The 21886-nt window shown below is 35.4% G+C and overlaps 1 protein-coding gene across 3 annotated transcripts in view; it reads right to left on the bottom strand.

Moving 5' to 3' along the window:
- Positions 1-21886, bottom strand: part of LOC129720979 (semaphorin-2A) — a 248267-nt gene that overhangs the window by 3922 nt on the left and 222459 nt on the right. For all 3 annotated transcript variants that reach the window (XM_055672969.1, XM_055672967.1, XM_055672968.1), the window contains 2 exons: positions 17009-17365; positions 16273-16501 (listed from right to left, as the gene is read on the bottom strand). In XM_055672969.1, coding sequence (XP_055528944.1) covers positions 16273-16501; positions 17009-17365 — 586 coding nt within the window. The remainder of the gene's footprint in view (positions 1-16272; positions 16502-17008; positions 17366-21886) is intronic.

Below are 21886 nucleotides of genomic sequence, written 5' to 3' on the forward strand. Positions count from 1 at the left end.
ATTTCGTGTAACGTGAACACAGCTCAGTGATTCCATCGAACACACATAAACTAATAGACTTTAATTTCTTTTGTGCTGTACAATGTATATTACAATCCATTAAAGGCTTATTGCGAACATTACAACTGTGTTGTAATGATTGTTTTTTTTTTTAAATTTCAAATTATTCCTTAATTCTCGATGATTTTTCCTTTCTAGTTTTATTTTTTTTTTAATTCAATTTAAATTAAATTGTTTTAAAAAGGACCAATCGATGTAACCTTCAGCCACATGCAAACTTTTGCCGTTTACAAAGCTAATGTATTCCGGTATTTAATGAAGAAATATACCAAACGTTCAAATTCTTCTCTTGATAATGTTTAGAAAGTTTCGTCCTATTGTTTGTGTATTACTTTTAGTAAAAAAAATTAAAAACTTCCAAACACCATTTTCTCTCACAATTGCTATCATGCCTTGTTTGCAAACCGTGAGAATGAAATCAAATATTTAAGGACTGCAGTATATATTTCTTTAAGAAGCTTCTATAACATTTATGTAAAAAAACTTTTGTGAAAAAATATTTGCTTTGAAGCTGGAATTACTGCGAAGTCCTGTATTGTATCATGATCGTAACAGCGTTAAATCGTAACGAAAACATCTTACTTCTGAGACGTCACCGCTTTACTTTGCCTGTGCTTGATATAATGATGCATTTCACCTAGGTACAATTCATGTGTTTGAGCAATTCCACAAAAAACGGGCAACCAATTTAATCGACCATTTTTGATTTGGCTGAAACTTTGCGTAGACGTTTCTATAGACAAAAAAATGCACTAACACGACTCATTTTTCAGAACCTACTGAAAAATGCTGTTTTGGGAATGTATTGATGATTACAAATATTTTTAGAGCCTAAACGGTTTGTATGATCGGTGTGATGTCTTCGGCAAAGTTGCAAATAATAACCTTGTCTTTCCGAAAAAATATACACTCTAATAAAAATCATTTTCTTTTTGAAAAAAAAAAAATGAAAGAAAAATCAAAAATTAATTAGTCTATTTGGCAAAGTTGTGAATAAAAAATTTCTCTTCCCATAAAAAAATTACCCTGTGAAAAATATATTTTTTGTAGTTTTTATAAAAAAATTAGATTTTTTAAGAACGAGCTTATTAAGATAATTAATTTTTAATTTTTCTTTAAACTTTTTGTCAAACAAACCCAAATTAAGCCCCCTAGCAATCTAATAAAAAGTAAGGAGGATTGGCTGGAGAGGAAACCAAATTTCGGAATTCCTTACAGAACAGTAGAGATAGAACGAGAAAGTTGGCAACAAGGTGGACCCACAATTCGGGATGGTTCACTTTGCTTCTACACAGACGGTTCTAAAATGAATGGTTCCGCGGGTGCGGGATTCACAGGACCAGGAATTAATAAACACTGGCCAACAGTATTCCAGGCGGAAACATACGCGATAATAGAATGCACGAATACGTGTCTGGAAAGAAATTATCGACACGCAAATATATGCATTTTCTGTGATAGTCAGGCAGCACTTAAAGCCCTGAATTCTCCTTTCTGCCACTCTAAACTAGTGTGGGAATGCATCCTGTCGCTCCGAAAGTTATCTTTGAAAAACCAGCTGAACTGATACTGGGTTCCTGGTCAATGTGGAATCGAAGGAAACGAGAAGGCCAACTTACTAGCCAGACAAGGGTCATCTACTAACTTTGTTGGCCCAGAACCTTTCTGTGGAGTCTCCCCGAGCGCTCTAAAAGCTGAACTCGGTGAATGGGAAAAAGCAACCATCAAAGCAAACTGGGATGTCATAAGTGGATTACGACAATCGAAAAGATTCATAGAGCCAAATCGCGAGAAGAGCCTCGTGCTGCTCAGATTAAATAAGAAAGACTTGAGGACATTCACAGGTCTTATCACAGGGCACTGTCTGAGTAAGTATCATCTCAAGAAGATAGGCAAACTTGATGATGATAAATGTCGCCTGTGTGGCATCGAAAGCGAAACTTCAGAACATCTACTCTGCGAATGCCGAGTATTAATACAACGCAGATTGCGTGTCTCCGGTAAGGGACACATAGAACCTACCGAAATTTGGAGGGAAAGTCCTGGTGAGGTAATAAACTTCATACGAAGTGCGTTGCCCAACTGGGATAAATGTGCAATGTAGCAAGGACATCAACTCGCCAAATAGTGATGTACCTGCTCGTACGCACTTAGAGTAAGGTGAAGCATACCACAATAGATCAAACAATGGTCGCAGTGGTTCAGTCTTCTACAAAAAATCTTTTGTTTTTACAATTTAATGCATAACGGTTAAAATATAAGTCCAATTATAATCAAATGAAATGGGAACGTATAGGCCAGCCAAACTTTTTTTTTTATTCTCGCTTATTTTCCGTCGGTCTATTTCCGCCACTGTTGTGGCCAATCACCGACGTCCAGGGAGGCAACTCCACACCCAGGACCCTAAGTCACGACCCGTTTATAAACGGACCGGCGCCAACGGCTTTACTTCCTCATGCGATGGAAGGCGTGATCCCAGAGATTTTTCGCCTCAGAAAATCTCCCGGTGTCGGCTAGGATTGATTCTAGACCAGTTGGGTTGGTTGTGAGTGGATCACGCCACCTCACAACCTTCGACACCTATGTCGGCGGTGGGATTCGAACCCAGGCGTCGAGCGTGGTTGGCGGAGACGTTACCAACCACACTAGGCCCCCGCTCTATGACCAGCCAAACTTTGGAACCACGTGTTAAATCATTATAATTCATCAGTTAACCCCTTAAAAAATTGTTCAAATCTGTTGTGTAGTTTCTGAGATAATGGAGTTTCATGATTGTCGCATTTTGATACATTACAGACGACGTTACAGTCTGATTACAATAAAACTCAATACGGTGTTATGAGGCAACTAGACCTTTCATTTAACACTAATTTTGTGAATATCGATTCAGCCATCTCCGAGAAAAGTGAGTGAGTTTAATTAGTCTTTGGAATACGTTTCTTTCCATAGCTGGATTTCACATTTTTAAACATAACAGGCGAAGTAAATGTCCGTTTGCAAAAAAAAAAATCGATAGGGTGTTATGGGGCAACTAGACCTTCCACATGGCACTGATTTTATGAAAATCGGTCCGGCCCTCTCTGAGAAATATGGGTGAGATCAAATAGTCTCCAGAACACGTTTCTTTTCATAACTTTTGGACCACATGTCCAATCTTCATGAAATTCAAAAGTTAGGGGTTTTCAAGGTAGCCCGTTCATTGAAATTCAATTTTGTTAAAATCGGTTGTGTAGTTTCTGAGATAATGAACTTTCGTGATTTTCACATTTCGATAAATAACATACAAACTAAAAATCCGATTACAATAAAATTTATTTGGGTCTTATTAGGCAACTAGACCTTTCATTTGAGAATAATCTCATGAGAATCGATCCAGCCATCTCTGAGAAAATCGAGTGAGATTGAAAAGTTGCACGTCGAGCTGAGTCGAGTGATATATGCCATTCGGCCGTTTGGAGCACTTTCATATCTTCGGTTTTGCCAGTGATTGCTATGCCTCTCTATGAAAAAGCCAACAACATATTTTTTTAGAGAGTATAGTTTTTTGGAAAAACAAAACTTTTATCTATAACTTTGCCTAAGACGTCAAACCGATCAAACAAACCGTCTAGGCCCTAAAAATATTTTGAATCATCAATGTTTTGCGATGAATTAATTATTTACTAATATTTATTCAGAATGTTTATTGTGTGTTCTGCCACAAACGGTGACATATCAACACTATTATATATATTTTTAATCTTTATTTCATTAAAAGATTGTAATTGCTTCCGCAGTTGAGTGAATATAATTGTAGGAAAATTGTAAACCTACATGTCAAGAGAAAAAAAGGAGTTTTAAATTAAACCTTAATCTATTCTTACACCTATCTTACTGACTCTGAAGTGAGCTAATCATTGTAATTGAGGATTGCAACGATTTTTGTCGGAACTTGTTGATAATTTGGTTTGACATATTTTCTAATGTTTCTACATTAGTAAGCTTGTGTAGTTCATTCGTGCTAAACCAGCGAGGACGCTTCAATATCATTTTCAGAAGTCTATTCTGAGTCCTTTGGAGCATCTTCTTTCTGGTTGTACAACAACTTGTCCAGATGGGGACTGCATATAACACTGCTGGTCTAAATATTTGTTTGTAAATTAACAGTTTCTTCTTGAGACAAAGTCTAGAATTGCTGTTTTTTTTAAGTTTAATTTATTTATATATAATTATACGTTGTGTAACAAACATAATCCTAAATCTAGCCTAATGGTTATCCTGATGTAATCAGTCAATTAACATATGTTTATTCTAGTTCCAAAAATTTTTGTGAAATATTTCCTGTTGTTCCATCTTGTTGCCCTTGTTATTTTTTTAAATACAAATAGAGACGGCTCCGCAGCCCTCAAGTTGTACGATATCACTCTTGCAGCTAACCACAATGCAGCTTTTTGTTTTTGTGATGCTTCGCATAGTGCGAACTGGAGAATTTCCTACAACTCGTTGAGTTTCAGATTATAGCGTGAGTTAATAACAGAAACACACCAATCCCAAACGACCTTCGCCATTGGGCATTCTTTTAATCTATGTTGATTAGTATCTACTGATCCACATTTTTTGCATGTTCCTTGACCGCTGCGAATGTTGTAGGTAGAGAGTTTAAAACCATTGGCGATTATATCGCTAACAAAACAAAACAAGGTGGAGCGATCCTCTGTTGTTATGAAGATTTGATAATATTTTCCCATATTATTGGCCAATTTGAAATAACCTTTTGCTCTATTTTTGGTGTACAGTTTTTCATGTTAACAAATTGTTATATAAGAGCTTTGTGTTATCGTAATTATTATTTATTTTTACTTGGGCCTCTTCCATTATCCCTTCTCTAGCATTTTTTGTCAACCGTTCTGAAGATCTTAGTTCGGTTAAATATATTTCTTCGACAAAACCTCCATTTCCGTCAGGGTTATAAAATATATTTTTCAAAAAGAGGGCCTTCATCTTAGCTCCAGGATAACTGATTGCGTTCTACCCTGAAAATATATCCGTTCCACAAAAACATACCACAGGATCTTCTTATCTGCGCAATGTGTTTATTCAGGGGGGTGGGGGGGAAATTTGTGCAAGATACCACAATTTCGAAAGAATGAATATATTTAAAATCCAGAATTTTTGAATCAAGTTTAAGTTCCTGAAACTGTGTTTCTTTAATTGTATTTTTATATTGTTAATAGCTGTATTATAATTGTGATTTACTGTTAGGTACCAACTATTATAAAAAACTACCCCCAGTATTTTTAAACTATCTACCTCTTTAATCATTTGAGGTCCAATTTTTTTTTTTTATTCTCGCTTATTTTCCGTCGGTCTATTTCCGCCACTGTTGTGGCCAATTACCGACGCCCAGGAAGGCGACTCCACACCCAGGACCCTAACTTACAACCCGTTTATTAACGGACCGGCGCCAACGGCTTTACTTCCTCATGCGATGGAAGGCGTGATCCCAGAGATTTTTCGCCTCAGAAAATCTCCCGGTGTCGGCTAGGATTGAATCTAGACCAGTTGGGTTGGTTGTGAGTGGATCACGCCACCTCACAACCATCGACACCTATGTCGGCGGTGGGATTCGAACCCAGGCGTCGAGCGTGGTTGGCCGAGACGTTACCAACCACACTAGGCCCCCGCTATATTTGAGGTCCAAGTTTTGCATTATTGATCCTTAAGAAGGCAGATTTAGTAAAATTGATTTTAATTTTGGCGTACCTGGTGAAATTTTCAAAAATTTTTAGCAGAAGATCGAATTCGTTATCATTACGTATGATAATATTGAAATCATCTGCAAAAACAATTACTTTTATGAATTTATCATATACTAAAAAACCAACCACGTTATTGGAAATTTCTCTAATAAGCGGTTCAATATACAATGTGAACAAAATCATACTGAGAGGACAGCCTTGTCGCACTGAACTCTTTATTTTTATTTCTTCTGTGAGAAAACCGTTAAACAGCACTTAGACGAGGCACTCTTATAGATGTTTTTAACACAATTTATGAAGGATTGTGGGGATCCATATTTATTCAAAACTTTCCACAAATAGTTATGATTGACCCGATCAAAAGGCTGTTGATAAGAGGATACAAACATTTTATATATTTAATGCACTTTGTTTGTATATTCTCAATGTGCTCCTTGAAGGTAAGATTTTTATCATAAATTAGCCCTAAATATTTAACTAGGTTAGACCAATTTAAGATTGCACCGTTCATCTTAACAACATGCTTATTGGTGGGTTCGAGAAAAGAAACTCTTGGTTTATGGGGAAAAATAATTAATTGTGTTTTTGATGCATTAGGTGAAATTTTCCATTTCTGCAAATACGAAGAAAATATATCTAGACTTTTTTGCAACCTATTGCATTTGACACGAAGGCTTTTTCCTTTTACGGAAATGCTTGTATCGTCACAAAACAGAGATTTCTCACACCCTGGTGGTAAATCAGAAGTAAAAACATGATTTAAGACTGGGCCCAAGATACTTCCTTGAGGTACACCAGCGCTAACAGGCAATCTATCAGATTTACTATTTAAATAGTTAACCTGAAGAGTGCGGTCAAGTATCATTTTTGTGATGTAAAGAGGAAAACTGAAATTTGACATTTTGGTTATCAAACCTTTATGCCAAACACTGTCGAATGCTTTTTCTATGTCTAGAAGAGCAGCTCCAGCGGAATAACCTTCAGATTTATTAGTACGAATCATATTAGTTACTCTAAGTAACTGAGGAGTAGTCGAATGCCCATGGCGAAATCCAAACTGCTCATTTGCAAAAATTGGATTTTCATTGACATGTGTCATCATCCTATTAAGAAACATTCTTTCAAAAAGTTTGCTTATAGAAAAGAGTAACTAATTGGACGATAACTTGATGCTTCAGCTGAATTTTTTTCTGGTTTTAAAATTGGAGTGACTTTGGCATTTTTCCATTTTGAGGGAAAATATACTAATTCAAAGCAAATGTTAAAAATACATTGTGACATTTTTTGTGGATTTGCTCATTCTTAGAAGACTTTTTTTTTGTTTTAGAGTGCCCATTTGGGAATGTTAAGAAAAGTTTTAGACAATTAAATTTTCTACCTACAAAATACTTGAATTCAAATTAGTGATGGGAATTATCACTGAAAATTGTTACTGATAACTATCAGTCATTTCCAACTCGTTACTGATTACTATCAGTAATAATCAGTAATTTGCATTACAGTTTTAAGCAAATTATCTACATTAGTGAATAAACAATATTTTATAATTAGCTATAGCAGTTTTTTATGTCATCGGAAGGAGCTCCATTTTCTAAGCAAAACGTGATTTTTAAAAATTTTCTATCGTTATCCTTCAGTTTCTAAATCATGAATTGCTCGAAATCGCTACACGCAAAAGTTCAAGCTTTAATCATCCAATGTGTCCTTTCAATTCGCACAGAATTTGCTCTCACTTCGCACAACCAATGCGTGATACGCATAACGCAAAAGTTGTACAAGGAAAACATTGACAGATATCAAAATCAGAATATCTATCATATACACAAAAATCGTTTTGTCTCGGTAAACTTCGGCTTCGGGCGAACGATCATTTTCGAGGCGCTCAAAAAACCGTTCTTTACTTTCGCGAGCCGGTGCGTATCAACGCCTCGTGCATCTCTAAAAATAGTTCGCAACCGAAACAGCCAATAGCGAGCCTTGTTGCCGCGGAAGTTATTGACGCTGGTGCCAGTAACGCAGAACCAAATGCATGTGAATGAAACCAGAGTCATAATTAAATGGAAAATGTTTTGGACTAATCATGTGTTTTTGTTAATTATTAATGATTGAATGATGTTTTCAAATGACCTGGTTCATGAAAGTGAATCGATCAGAAAATAATTTCTTCAATGAAGTCAGTTTTCAATTTATCAGTATTGATTGCTGGTTGCACTGTTTTAACGATGCCAACCTTCTGAACATCGGCTGATGCTTTATAAGTGTAGTGGTCAGTAAATGCGCTAATTTCGCTCGTAAATGATCTGGTTACGCACACTCCAACTTTTGCGTGTACAATGACAGTTCGCCCATATACCAACGGTCATTGTAGCGATTTTTAATTTTTCATTTTAAAATCGAAAGACAATGATATAAAATTTTTATGAAATCACGTTTTGCTAAAAAAATACACTCTTTTCCCTGATATATACAAATCAGAAATCCTTGAGTAGCTTAACAGCCCAATTACAATTTCATCACTGAAAAATGGACTGCAAGAGTAAATGAATTATTTGTATAAATATTTTAATTCTTTCGAAAAAAAAAAACAATTTTTTTGTAACACTTCCGGAATTTTCGTTGCGATGTTGTATTTCCTGGAGTGATTTCTTCGGAGGATACAGAGGCGACATAGTCGCAAAACTGCGGTGCATTTGCAATACATAATATTTTTCAGTATTTATCGCAGCAACCGTGTGCATTTTTTTTTTGAGCTGTTTGGTACCAAATTTTCCCAAGGACTATAGAAATTCAAATCACCGGTGTAATGACAAAGTTAGAAATGAGTTATAATTATTGAATATTTCGCTGTTAGTGTGGCTTTTATGCAGCTATACTTTTAGTTTAGGCATCGTTGGTTTGACTCTTTTTTTCGTTGACGATATTGCATATGTTTGATGATTCGGGTTTACATTAGAGAAATTAAAAAAAAAGTAAAATGTTTTAAGTCCATTTCTGTATTGTTCATTTTAATAAAACTCAATCAAACGCCTACAATTGTTTTATTTCGCTTTCGGACACAAGAGCTATCGAATGTATAGAGGTATAGAGCGCTCCAACAAGAAATTTTCTAGCCCCCTACAATTTCCTATAAAATGATTGTATTCAAAATATATCTATTCCAAATTTCTGCTCAAGGTGCGCAAAGTGGCTTTCCAGCAATACAGCGATTTGAAACGTGGCTAAGTGAGATCAACACGTGGGATCGATTCTCATGTGAGCAATTCTCGCTGAAACCGTCCCACTGGTGTTACGAGGTCTTTCAAAAAGAAGGATATTCACATTAATGGTGCCCTCTAGGTCCAATCATGTGAACTAACCAAAATGGTTTCTAATTTTTTCACTATTTAAATCTTTGAAAATATTTTTTTCGAAAGATCTCGTGTCACCAGTGGGACGATTTTAGCGAGAATTGATCAGTTTTGCCGATTTAGGATGGCATTGACTCTTTGGTTAAGAATATGAATTCAATAGTTCAGAGATTCAATCCCAACAAATCCGGAGAAAATTACAAACATGTCCTGACATATTCAGCAATGCTTTACAGTGATGCTGTCCGCCGGCTGGTTCATGTGGAACGCTGAGTTCGGATTCGCCTGCTCAGTCTTTTTGCGCTAAAATCAGCTGCTTCTCTGCCGGTTCAACAACTTTACATTTTTCTATAGTACAATAATACAAAATCACAATTTTCCGCATCTTGGTGGACGCATGACTATTTTTCCAAGGGTTTGCTTCAAGAATAAAGAATATCCTTTGGAAACTTAGTTTCAAGCCTTCGAAACTGGGCAATTTTCGTTTTTCGTTCGTTTTTTTTCCAATTTGCACCTCTTATATGTTGCCGTAAGACGTTATTCTACGTCAAAATTCAAAGAACAAGAGAAAAACTTTACTGATAGTTAATGATGTTTTCCTTACTGATGACTATCGGTAGTTACTGATAGTTTTCCCATCCCTAAATCAAATGAATGGAGGATAAAACGGCCGTTCCGTGTATGATACAAATTTTGTTCCGATCAAGATTCACCCTGTTACGATCATGATACAAATTATATGATTAGATAAAATGATATAGGGTACCGGCTCTATTATCGTCAGGTTTTACCTACTATCGTCAGGTGGTAAATGATGTCCTAGAGCGCTAATTTCTTGCATTATGGTACTTCATAATGCAGAGCATTTCCTGCAAAAAATTTGTTCTTTATAACTTCATTAACGCCCCGGACGATAATAGGACAAACCTGACGATAATAGAGCCGATACCCTATGTAAATGAATTCACGTCGGATTAGTTAAAAGTTATTGTTTCTGTAAACTGGACAGATAGATTTCTTCGCTAAACGCAATTTGTTCATGATTTAATGCGATATTAATAATGAAAATGTATCATGAAAATGTATGTACTATGAAAATAGTTCAAATTGTTCCGATCATAATACATTACCTTAGAGTAGTCTAAGATTTCTTTTTGAAGTTTTCTTGAACTACAGACAGTGAGCTTATCCCACCGCTGTTACCAAGATTAAGGAGTCCGGGTAAGTGATAAACTTCATTTACTAAATATTTATTATTGAATTTACCCTATGGTAGAATTTACCCTATGGTATTTTTCTACTTATTTAAATGACTTCAAATTCATCTACTGTGCACTGTATGCCATTTTGATTTATAAATTCTCAGGATTATATGAAATTAATTCTCAAAAATCGAAAGTTATAACCTTGGAATTTATAAATGACGCATGAAGTGGATTTTCTGTCTCTGAACATCATCTACACAGTAAAAAATTCTGAATATCACACGTCACGTGAAATAGTTTCTCATTTGAATTTCTGTTGCTTTTGACGAAAACCACGATTTTAATTGAAAATTGTATGCAATATTATTTGAATTTCAGTTGCTTCTGACGTAAATAAAGGTTTTGTTTGAAAATTACACGCAAAATCATTCAAATTTACGTGGAATGTTATGGAATTTTCTATCACAACCGATGGAGGCAATTCTTTACATGCGATTCGACATAAAGTTTTCTTACTGTGTAGAATTCAGAAATATACATACTGACATTCAGCTGTTTCGAGCTGTATTCCAGAAACCAGAAGTCGGCATGTTGGATTTAGGAATGCCGCTTGGAACTTTTATGCAACACCCGCTTATTAGAATGCAGCCTTCCATAGCGACCAGCAAAGAAAACCGGCGATCCGCATTGGTGATTGAAGATTAGCTTCCACAGCGCTAAATCTTAGATCTCCCGTTTGTGTCGAAACAAACATGCCTGTAGCACTGCTGAACATGTCCGAGTATTGGACCGTTTGGGCACTAAGTTGCCAGTAGCACTTGTAATACAGCTATATTTCGATACAAGGGTACTTTTTTTCCCGTTACGTTATATTGAGTTACGTTATATCGAAGCACGAATTTTTTTTTTAAATTTTGACATTGATGCAAAATTTTTGATCGTTATAATTGTTAAAAAAGCGCTAAAACTTATTTCCTTTACCTATTTACGAAACTTTCAAAACTTACCAACAACATTTATTCAGAACATTCTACACCCTTGAAATAAATGTTGTACATACTTCAATTTTAAGATATTAAAATAACACTGAAGAACTAAAAAAGTTTTGTTATATCGAGGTAAAAGTTACGTTATATCGAGTTACGTAAATCGAGGTTGCCTTGTATCGAGGTATGACTTTATGTGTTATTTGTTTGCTTATAATGTGTGAAGAACTAACAACAGGTAATTTGCAATGACGATAAATAAAACAAACTTGCTGGTGTCACTATTGTGGTACACCGATACTCCTTTTCAGCGCCTCAAAATTATTAATTCGAAGTAGTTATTATATTTCTGCCACTCACCAAGACGTTGCTAATAGTATTGAAAAGAGTTAGTTCTAAAACCAATTTCTTTTTTCAAAGCACTTCCTCTCAGGCCAATTTAAAACTTTGAAAAAATTATTTCAAGGCGCTGAGAAGTGCCATTGGTGTTAGCACAAAAGTTACCCTTTGCAAATGACGCGGGATAATTCTCGTCTACAGCCTTTTTTAGTATATTCTTTGAATGTTTTTTCTGTTGCTGTGTGTTCGTTATAGCTATCCGCGCTAGCAGGTGAGCGGCAAGGAAAAAACATTCGTATGAAAAACTAGATGATCAAAAAACTGTCATCGACCGGTAGAATTTTTCCTCTGTTTCAAATTATAATAACCATGTTACCAAATGTCTCAGTCACAGAATTCTAATATCAAGAATCAAAATATGATCACATTTAGTGAGAGACGATTCTATTTCAAGAACATTCAGTAATACTCTTTTGTGGCTTGAAATAAATGTAAAAGTTAAATATAAAAAATAAAAAAATAAAAAATAAAAATAAAATATAATAAAAAAATAAAAAAATTAAAAAAATATATAAAAAAAGAAGGAAAAATAAAAAGAAAATAAAAAAAATAAAATAAATGAAAAATAAAAAAAATTCAAAAAAAAAGAATTAAAAATAAAATTAAAAAATAAGATAAAAAAATTAAATTAAATAAAAAAATAACAGGAGGGTTGTGTGCAAAGCCACAACCGCAAGGTTGAAGTAGAATACTTTTTTAAGAAAGATAACCCGGCTGCTTGCGTATCAGTCGTTTTTTCTAGTGAATAAAAGTTGACTAATCAGATCAATCGAATTTTGCGCGTCAACAAGGATTGACCATTTTCAATAATATAGTAAGTTGCTTGTCATGGTTGGGGCTTGACAATTTTTGAATTTTGAGATGAAATTTTGTCGGATGCCGTGCTCATGACTGAAGGAAAAGATAATTCAGTACGTTTTGAGACACGGAGATGAGGTAAAATTTATAACTTTTACAAATTTAAAAATGTGAATTAACTCATTAGAAAATATTAACTCTTCAATCAAGTTTTTATTTCATCCTGAAAAGGACAATTTGTTGTTCATTTTAGTATCGGATAAGATGCCGATCACATCTTTGCGTTATCACTGACAGTGTGAAAAAATATTCCTTGTGATAAAATAAACTATGAAAAGCTGATTCAACACTCAAAACTAGACGGCTCACGTGTGGTCAAAATGAGTCAACTTTTCATTGAATGCATTTACTAGTGCCCACTATCGCACAGAGACTGCATTTCACTAAAGTGCCTCACTGCATCAGCCGCTATCGATGCTGAGATCCGCTGCAACTAGTGCACTATCCATAGCCATGCTACAGTTGTGGCCGCTATACGCTGCCATTGGTATCCACTGTCCCTGCATCAGCTGGCCCAGCTACTATCGTTGCTGGAATCCGCTGCAACTAGTGCGCTATCCATTGCTACGCCACAGCTGTGGCCGCTTTCCGCCATCGCTGGTATCCACTGCACTGCTACTGCTGTTGCTAAGGGAGGACGACTGCTGTTGTCGCTGTCTAGAACTATTATGAGCGGCTTCGGCTGAAACAGGCTCTTATATAGGCCAAATAGCATGTTTTAAATTGCAAGGTATATGATTCTGTCGACCGTGCTTGGGAAGCAATCATATAACGACCAATCAGAGGTCGGATTTTTCGTTTTGACAAGGCTTGACTATTTTCAATAGTACAATAGTGTGAATAATTAAATTACAATTATCTTCTTTTGGTAAGAATCTTAGAAGATTTTCCAATCTATTGCTGCAAAAACGAAGAAAATCCATCGAATACTAACCGATTTATTAGCATTTGAAATTGGACATATTTTTCACTTTTTTCGGTTTTAGATTTTTATTTCACATCCCTATGTAGCCGAACTTCTTGAGAGAAGTATTCTACTTCAAAAAGTTCGGTCACACGTTCATAATTCGCAAGGTGAGAAAATGCAACATTCCTTCGACAATTGGCCGATTGTAATTTGCACTTGGCAAGAGGAATGAAACAACTTACTACGAGTGAGTGTATATCGTAACAGATTTAGGTTTAGATTTGTACCCAGCGTGCTTAACTAGCTCTTTTGGTAACAGCGAACGTACGGAAGTCTAAGCTTGGTGTATTTACCGCTTGTCTTCGGTACCATCTCAATGAAATGCTTGTTGACGATTATACAGTGGAAGAAAAACTAATGTACTTCGTGCACATTGTTCGTCTGTATACCTTCTGTTAGTGTACATTGCTGTCCGTCCTTTTTTTCGAATACATTCATTCTACCACCTACGCCACGCCGCTTGGTTTTTGTGTTAGTACACTCAGTTAGTATTTAAAAGACAATCACAAGGGATTTTCAATCATACAGGAAGCAGTCTTATTCAACGTAACATCGCTGTTCCGTTCAGTGGAATTTGATAGCTGGTGTAGGAAAGATAAAGTCCGTTCATCTAGTGCTGGGTTTCAATTCCTGGTAGGTAGTATTTATTGTGTACTGTGTAATGACAAATATGCGCGTTGGTGCTGAAGTATCTGGTGGTTGTAATAAGATACCTTACTGCAAAAAAGGCAAAGCCTTTGTGCTACATTCCGTATCGGAATTCGACCTTCTGCTTTACTGTACGCAGTGCTGCGAAGCAGACTGTTAAGTGTACGAGACAATTGCGGGGCTAGCGCTACGATCCTACTGACATTAACAGTCTCTTCCGAGCTGGGACTCGAACATACGACGACTGGCTTGTTAGGCCAGTATCGTACCTCGATACCAGCTGGGAGATTGACCTTACTGCACCTTACAGTACCTTACTGCAGAAATGTTGAAATTGGCAAGAAACGCTGTTAGATATAATAATACGAAGATTATTACGCGCCATCGGCAGTAAGCAATCCACAATAACGAGGGATTGAGCTAGCTTTTATCCAGCGTCACTACATCCACTGATTATCCAAGCTATTCTGCACTCGAAAAAAAACGGGAAAGAAGGCATAATGCGATTGATTCTCAACATTGTTAAAAATGAAACCAACCGTTCTTTTAAGGACGACTCCATGTTTGCAAATGAAGCAGTAGTGGTAAGTAGTAGAAGTAAATAAAATTAAAATTCGGCATAACATTTTCATCAAGCAAGATTCAGTTCCACTCATATTTTGTACTTGAACTCGAATATTATTTCAGAGTTAAACTTAGGTTTCAACTTGAGCGTAGATTTGGATTCCTACTTGAACATGGACTTGGATGTGAATCTGGACTTGGAATTGGACTCTCGAAGTAGGCATATCCACCAGTTTCAATGAAAAATGTATATCAATCCTTTGACCTAAACTTTGTGGGCTGATCAAACTTTACTGCTTTATCACATCTTCGAACCTGTACTTGGAGTCCTGTTTGGATTTGAACTTACACGAGGACGTGAATTCGGATTTGAACTAGGAGTCGAGCTTTGACCTGGACTTGAATATGGAAACTTGAAATTAATATTTCCAAACAATGGTTTCTGGAAGCAAAGTTAACAGCCGTGTTTTACTTTTCTGATTTCGTGCTTTATAATTTAGAGTAGTGTCCTCACATTTAATTTAATCGATATATAGAAAACTTGTGTGCGAACATGAACTTCGATTTGAACTTGCGCTTGAAATTGGAATTCAGTTTTGATTCGAACGCAGACTTGGACTTATTTAGAAAATGACTTGCATTGTACCTGTACTTTGGAACAAATTTTTTTTCATTCATTTTCTAAATAATCCTTAGGGTTTTTAGTCCAGTGGCTACAAGAATACTCAACCAATCAAAAAATAATTGCTGCTCTAACAGTTTGGCGTTTAATTACTTAAATCCTTTAAAAGCATGTAGTCAGAATGATACAAAAAGAAAAAAAACATTTTGCAATGATTTATCAAGTCGAGGATAATTTTAATGTACTCGTAGAGTGAATTAAACATACTAGTTTATGTATTGATGACATTTAATTGTAGTATCTTTACAATTCAAAATGCACAACTACTCAGGTTTTAAAGCCAGTTGAAAAAAAACTTGTTGGACTGCTGTGCTACCATTGGCGTTACATTTTCTCGTGGTACTTGTCAACAGATAAGAAATAATTTGGTGTATATATTATAATTATACGCGGTCACAAAATAAAAGAAACATCAAGGTTTCGTAACAGAAAACCTCAACAGTAAAATTTTTCACGCCGCTCTTGGAATCGGGCATTCAAAAATACCCCCTTTTTATCCATTTTCCTATCTGTAAGCGACTGATTTCATAAACACCTTAGCAATCCTTAAACCGTCTGGCGTAGCAAAAAAACGAATAAGATAATGAGGTAAATTTTCGGTCCCCATTGCATTCCGTTAGGATTTTCCCCTTTAAGCGCAAAGGCCTTGCAGACGCTTTTCACTGTTTGAAATGATCGCTCAAGATAGCGCAGAAAAGGGATGGCACATTAATTACGTCACGTAGAAGTGCCTTAAACAAAGTATTTTAACATTCCATCTCAGTAAATTCAGTGAATTGGAACAATAAAATAAAATAAATGCGCTAGCGTATACTCACTTGTCCACAACCAGCTTGGTGAAAACGAGATCCCGCTTGTAGAAGACCGGATTGTTGTGCTCGTGGTTGACGGCCCTGTCCATCAGCGGGTGTGAACGGATAAAGTTGAGCACCGAGTCCGGCAGGGTGGAGGTATCGTTGACGCACGTACCCGGCCGGGGATCCGGAATCTTCGAGTTCAGCACCGGAAGCCAGGCCGAGTTGGATGTGGCTTGCTCCTTGAATTTGCCTGTGTCGTGTGTGTGTATTGTGGGAGCCGGAGTATGGGTGGATGCGGTAATGCCGACGACGATAGCGATGGCGTAATCAAAAAGACGCCCGGGAGCGAAAAGAAAGAGAATAAATCACAATTTAGCTACGCACTCAATATTCGGGACGTGCGTGTGCACCGTCGTGTAGGAAGAGCTACGCGCGCCTTCCGAAGGAGCTTTGAGATTTCGTTCGGTGCCCAAGTGCTGCCTTACCGAGGGCATAAATCAAAGGCGATAAAGTGTGAAAAAGTGCCACGGAACTGGCGGTTGAAATATTTCATTCTTTTTCCTGACGGCAAAAATAGCTTGGCACGCAATTTAAATTAATTTGCGGCTGACTTGCCGTCATGCGATAAGTCGCCAAAATGTGCCTCCACGCCGGGGAAAAATTCAATTCGACGGAACCGCCCTGCGACTTGGCATTTAGCAATCGGGCAAGGGCAATCATAAATCTAGCCGAGCGCGAGATGTCAACAAATCCTCACCTGCGAAGGCAGAATGAACCTCTCCGATGTCGAAGCTGCAAACCGCCGATCCGACCAAACCGTTGGTGCTGGTGGTGAAGGTAGCGTAGAATTTGGATTTATCCGACGGCAGCTGGTATACATCCTGGATCTCGTTGAAGTAGAACGGAAATTCGCCGGAAATGCTGCAGTTGATGCGAGCCTTCAGATAGGTAGCCCAGTTCTGATTGAGGATGTTTTTGCCGCCGGTGTCCTTTTTGCAAACTCGTGCGATTCGCGAGTAGACAGCTTTGCCGCAGTTGATGTACTCGACCGCCGTCTCCCGGAAGAAAAAGTAAACGTACTCCCCGATGTCGAATGTGCCCACGAAGTTCGGCTCTGAAAAGGGAAACAATGACGTTCATTAGGCTTGTATGCGCACAGTGAATTGTTTCAACCATTCAGTCTGAGAGTATGAAATTCTAGTTAGCAATAGGCTGTCGTCGTTTGAACATTGAACATTTTATGCAATCATCCACGACCACCGATGAAACGGCTTGATTACAACAAACCCGCAATCCATCAGTGCATAAAATTCCACTTCCTAACTCATAAGGACGGAATCGCGCCGCGAGAATGCGTTAGACAGTTCCGAACAATGCATTCCTATCCCTGGAGCATTGATTATCCACACACGCCGTATAGGCGAATGTTTATTTGTCATTACTAGCCGTCACTAGCGATTCTGTCATCGTTTGTGTTGTTACTTCAGTCGTCAGACTTCAATTGGATGGATGGTTATATCAAAGCATGTGCTGTTTACTGACGAGTTGCAAGCTATTTTCTCATTTCCCTGCGCTTCTCCTAGCTTTAAACACGCATTCAACGAAGTTGCTAATTACACTATGAAACATTTTTTTTCTATTCGGAATGGATAAACTGCTGCTGGTGCTTCGAGAAACTCGAATCACCGATTTTGTTCAAACATTTTGCGAATATTTATTGTCGATTTTATTTTTGAATCTAGCATATTTCGAATTTTTTATGTTTTTTTAAATAATTTCGTTTTTTTTTAATCTACGGACGAAATTTTGTCCTTATTTATCGCGAAAAATGATGATGCAGAACAAATTTTTCTATATATTTTCACCAAATTGACGGCAAATTACTTTAACTGCTTATAAAGTAGAAAATCTATTGCATCCATTGCAAAAAAATCCATTGCAATCTATATAGAATCGAATCAACGAAAAACAAAAGTTTTTTATTTATTTTACATAAATGATTTGTTGTGTTCGAACAAATAAGAAGAATTTAATGTTTGACTCATCGCCCCAGAAGCCAGAAAACGTATGTCTCACAAAAAAAAACTTTGTAGTTATTTCTGATGTAATTGCAGTCAAATGTAAAGAAAAATTTTGATCAGTGTTTATTGATCTGTCAACTAGTTTGTATTTAATTTCTCAAATTTTTATTGTTCTGTTTTTTTTTAATTTTTTGAACATATTTGTTTCTAAATTTGAAAGGAAAATTTGAAATTTTTTTTCCTATTTTTTTTCCTTCTTATCGTATATTATGGATGTTCTCGTATGCCAGATTAGCTCTAGATAAGTCGAATTGGAATTCAAAATTAAAACTTGTTTGCTACTATATATAATCGAGTCTAATATTATATATAATTGAATATTATACATAATCGAGTTACTATATAATCGAGTCCGACCTGTATCTTGGATCTATCTACTTCCTCTTTCTTCATTTTTTTTATCATCTGTCTCAATTTTTATCCTACTTCATCTATTATCTTCTCTCTAGCTTTTAAGTCATATTTTCGCTCTATTTTATATTTTTCTCTAAATTACCTTACATGTTTTGAGTGTCTTTTATCTAAAGCTTCTATTTTATTAAATTAAACACCGTCATTTATATTAAGTTGATTTAGCTTATTAGTTTTCTAGTTTTCATCATTTGCTTATTTTTTTCATATTTCTTTCTCTGTGGTAGCGTCAGTTTTACCCATTTTCTAACTGTCTTTTCGTAATATTTTTCATTTGTTCCCTTCTTTTTTCTTCTTTCTTCGCTTATTTTATGCTTTCTTCTCATCGACCGTTAATTTTTTCAAGTCGAGAGAACGCCCATCTATCACCTTTCTATTTCAATTTCAAGCTGTTCTTATTAGAATTTTTATTCTTACATTTATTTTGTTTTTACCTTCTATTTCTTTTTCCAATTTATGAACTTATCCTTTCCTATTTCTATTGTGTTCAATATTTTATATCTTCTTTCTTCTCTTTGTTCAGTTGTTATTGATTTTTATCCGTTTGTTTTTTATTCGTGTCAAGTTCTTTTTTTCGGAGCCTTCTTAAAAACCTTTTGGTTTTCCATGTCATTCCTTTTCAAAACATTAATTTGTTTTTTTTTATATCCTTTAAAAATATGAATTTTTTTCTTGAATTTAAGATTCATTTTTTTTTGGCACGTTTTTAATATAATTAAATCCCTTGCTAGTCCCGAAGTACAATGCTGGTCTAACGGACCAGTCGTTGGAAGTTGGAATCCTGGCTCGGGCAAGACTCTTCCCTTTCTTTCGTCTTTTTCTTTTTTATATTTGATTTATACCTTTACTCTTCTTTATATCTCCCCTCATTTTTGCTCTCTTTTTTGAAATTTTTTCGTCCTATATCAAGCTGTTCTCTTATTTCTAACTTTTGTTATTTTTCTTCTTTCTTTTTTTTATCTTCTCAATCTCAATCTCTTTTTTTTCTTTTGTCTAAATTTGTTCGTTATTTCATTTTTGCTCCGTATCTTTGTTTTATACTTCCGGTGTGTTGTCTCCATTTCCTTTTATTTTTTCTATATATCTGTATGTCTTTTTTCATTATATTTATAACTATTCATGAGTCGTAATTGATTTCAATATATTTATTTTTTCTGTAGTCTTCTGTTCTTCACTCTATCTCACTCGTATTTCTTACGCTCTCTCATGTTCAATATGAAAAGGCAAATCTAAAGTGTGAAAAAACTGTTTTTAAAGCATGGAGTAATTAAACGGAAAAAAGTTGAATTAAGAGAAGATAGCGATCAAATAGGAAAAGATTTAACAAAAAGATGTTAAAATTAGAAAAAAAATGACAGTAGAGAAGAGACTACAGAAGAGGAGGATCTCTTCTTTATTTAACTTTAGTTTGGATTATTTCGCAATTCCTTTTTTTTAATAATTTATGATCGTTTCTTGGGTACCGAGGTTTTTTTTATTTTGCATTTGTTCACTATCTTTTTCCATTTTTTTTTCTTTACATCCCTATATTTTAACTGGACCCTACCTTTTTTCTGCCTTTCGTTTGTCCTGTTCTGTTTAATACTTCATTTCATTTCTCATTTACCCGTTTTGGTTCCTCGCCATCTCATTTTTACCCATTTTCCTATTTGTTTTCTGTTTACTTTGTTTCAACTTACTTCAAGAAAACTTTAGTTTTCGATCCAGTTAGTTTCAGACTTTTGAGTTTAATTGTTTTTTCTTTCGTTATAAAATTGTCTGTGTTTTTTTAACTTCAAATTTTGTTTGCGATATACAGTCATACCTCGATATAAGGCAACTTTATTTTTATTTTCATTACGTTATATCGAGTTACGTCAAATCGAAGCAAAAAAAAGTTTTTTTAAAATTTATGCAAGAATGTTAATGGTTACTCAAAAATGCGCGAAAACCTATATTCGATAACCTATCAATATTTTTAAACCTTTCTTATGCCCATTTAGAAATATTTTTAGAAGCCAAAAAAAATATTTTATTTCAATTGATACAAGAGGTCACTCAAAGATGCGTGATAACCTATTTCTCATCACCTATCAGTATTTTTAAACCATTCTTATGCCCATTTAGGACAATTTTCAACAAGCAAAAAAAAATCAATTGATGCAAGACTGTTGATGGTTACTCACAGATGCGCGAAAACCTATTTCCCATCACCTATTATTATTTTTACACCTTTCTTACGCCCATTTAGAGAAAATTTCAACAAGCAAAAAAAAATTTTTTTAATTAATGCAAGACTGTGAATTGTTACTGAAGGATGCGCGAAAACCTATTTCCCATCACCTATTAGTATTTTCAAATCTTCCTTATGCCCATTTTGGACAATTTTTGTATCGGTTTCATTGGTTTCAAAACTTACTAAAGATATTTTTTGAAGCAATTTATAGCCCGAAAACAGTGACTGTATCATTTATTTTCAATTTCAATACATTTTAAAAATTTACGTTATATCGAGTTACGTTATACCGAGGTTGCCTTATATCGAGGTAAGACTGTATCTAATTCACCTATCTTTCACCTCTCTATTTGCCTTTTTTTAATTATAAATATTTTTTTACTTATTCTTTCTCTCTCTTTTTTGACATTTTTGAACTTTTTTTTCATGAGATCGTTGTTGACTCTTAATCACCAGTTTTTTACATTCAACTCAGTTACTCAATGTTATTGTGCTTTAATTAGTTAAATTATTTTTCTTTTCAATTCAATTTAAACCTGCTAAGGTACACAAGCCAAGATTTCGTCATTAATTTCTATACTTTGTCTTTTTGTTTATGTAGCTTCTCCATTTTTCTTGTATTCTCTGGCCATCCCTCAATTTCTTCTCTATATTTTGGCTGCGCTTTTGCTTTGTTATTTTAATCACATATTCCTTTTATATACTTTCGTTGTGTTTTTTTTCCTTGCTTTCTATCGATACTCTCTCGTTTTAAATTTTTTTTTGTAGCGTGATTGCTATCTCTTTGTTTTCCTTTCTTTATCTCTTCAACATGTGTTTCTAGTTACCTACGCTTTGAGATATTGATCGCAAAATGGTTTTTGACACCAAATATCCAACTTTTTCATCTTTAATACTGTCTCTGTATATCTATCCCTTTTTTTCTTCC

This window comes from Wyeomyia smithii, chromosome 2 (assembly GCF_029784165.1).
Source record: "Wyeomyia smithii strain HCP4-BCI-WySm-NY-G18 chromosome 2, ASM2978416v1, whole genome shotgun sequence".
NCBI classification, from domain to species: Eukaryota; Metazoa; Arthropoda; class Insecta; order Diptera; family Culicidae; genus Wyeomyia; species Wyeomyia smithii.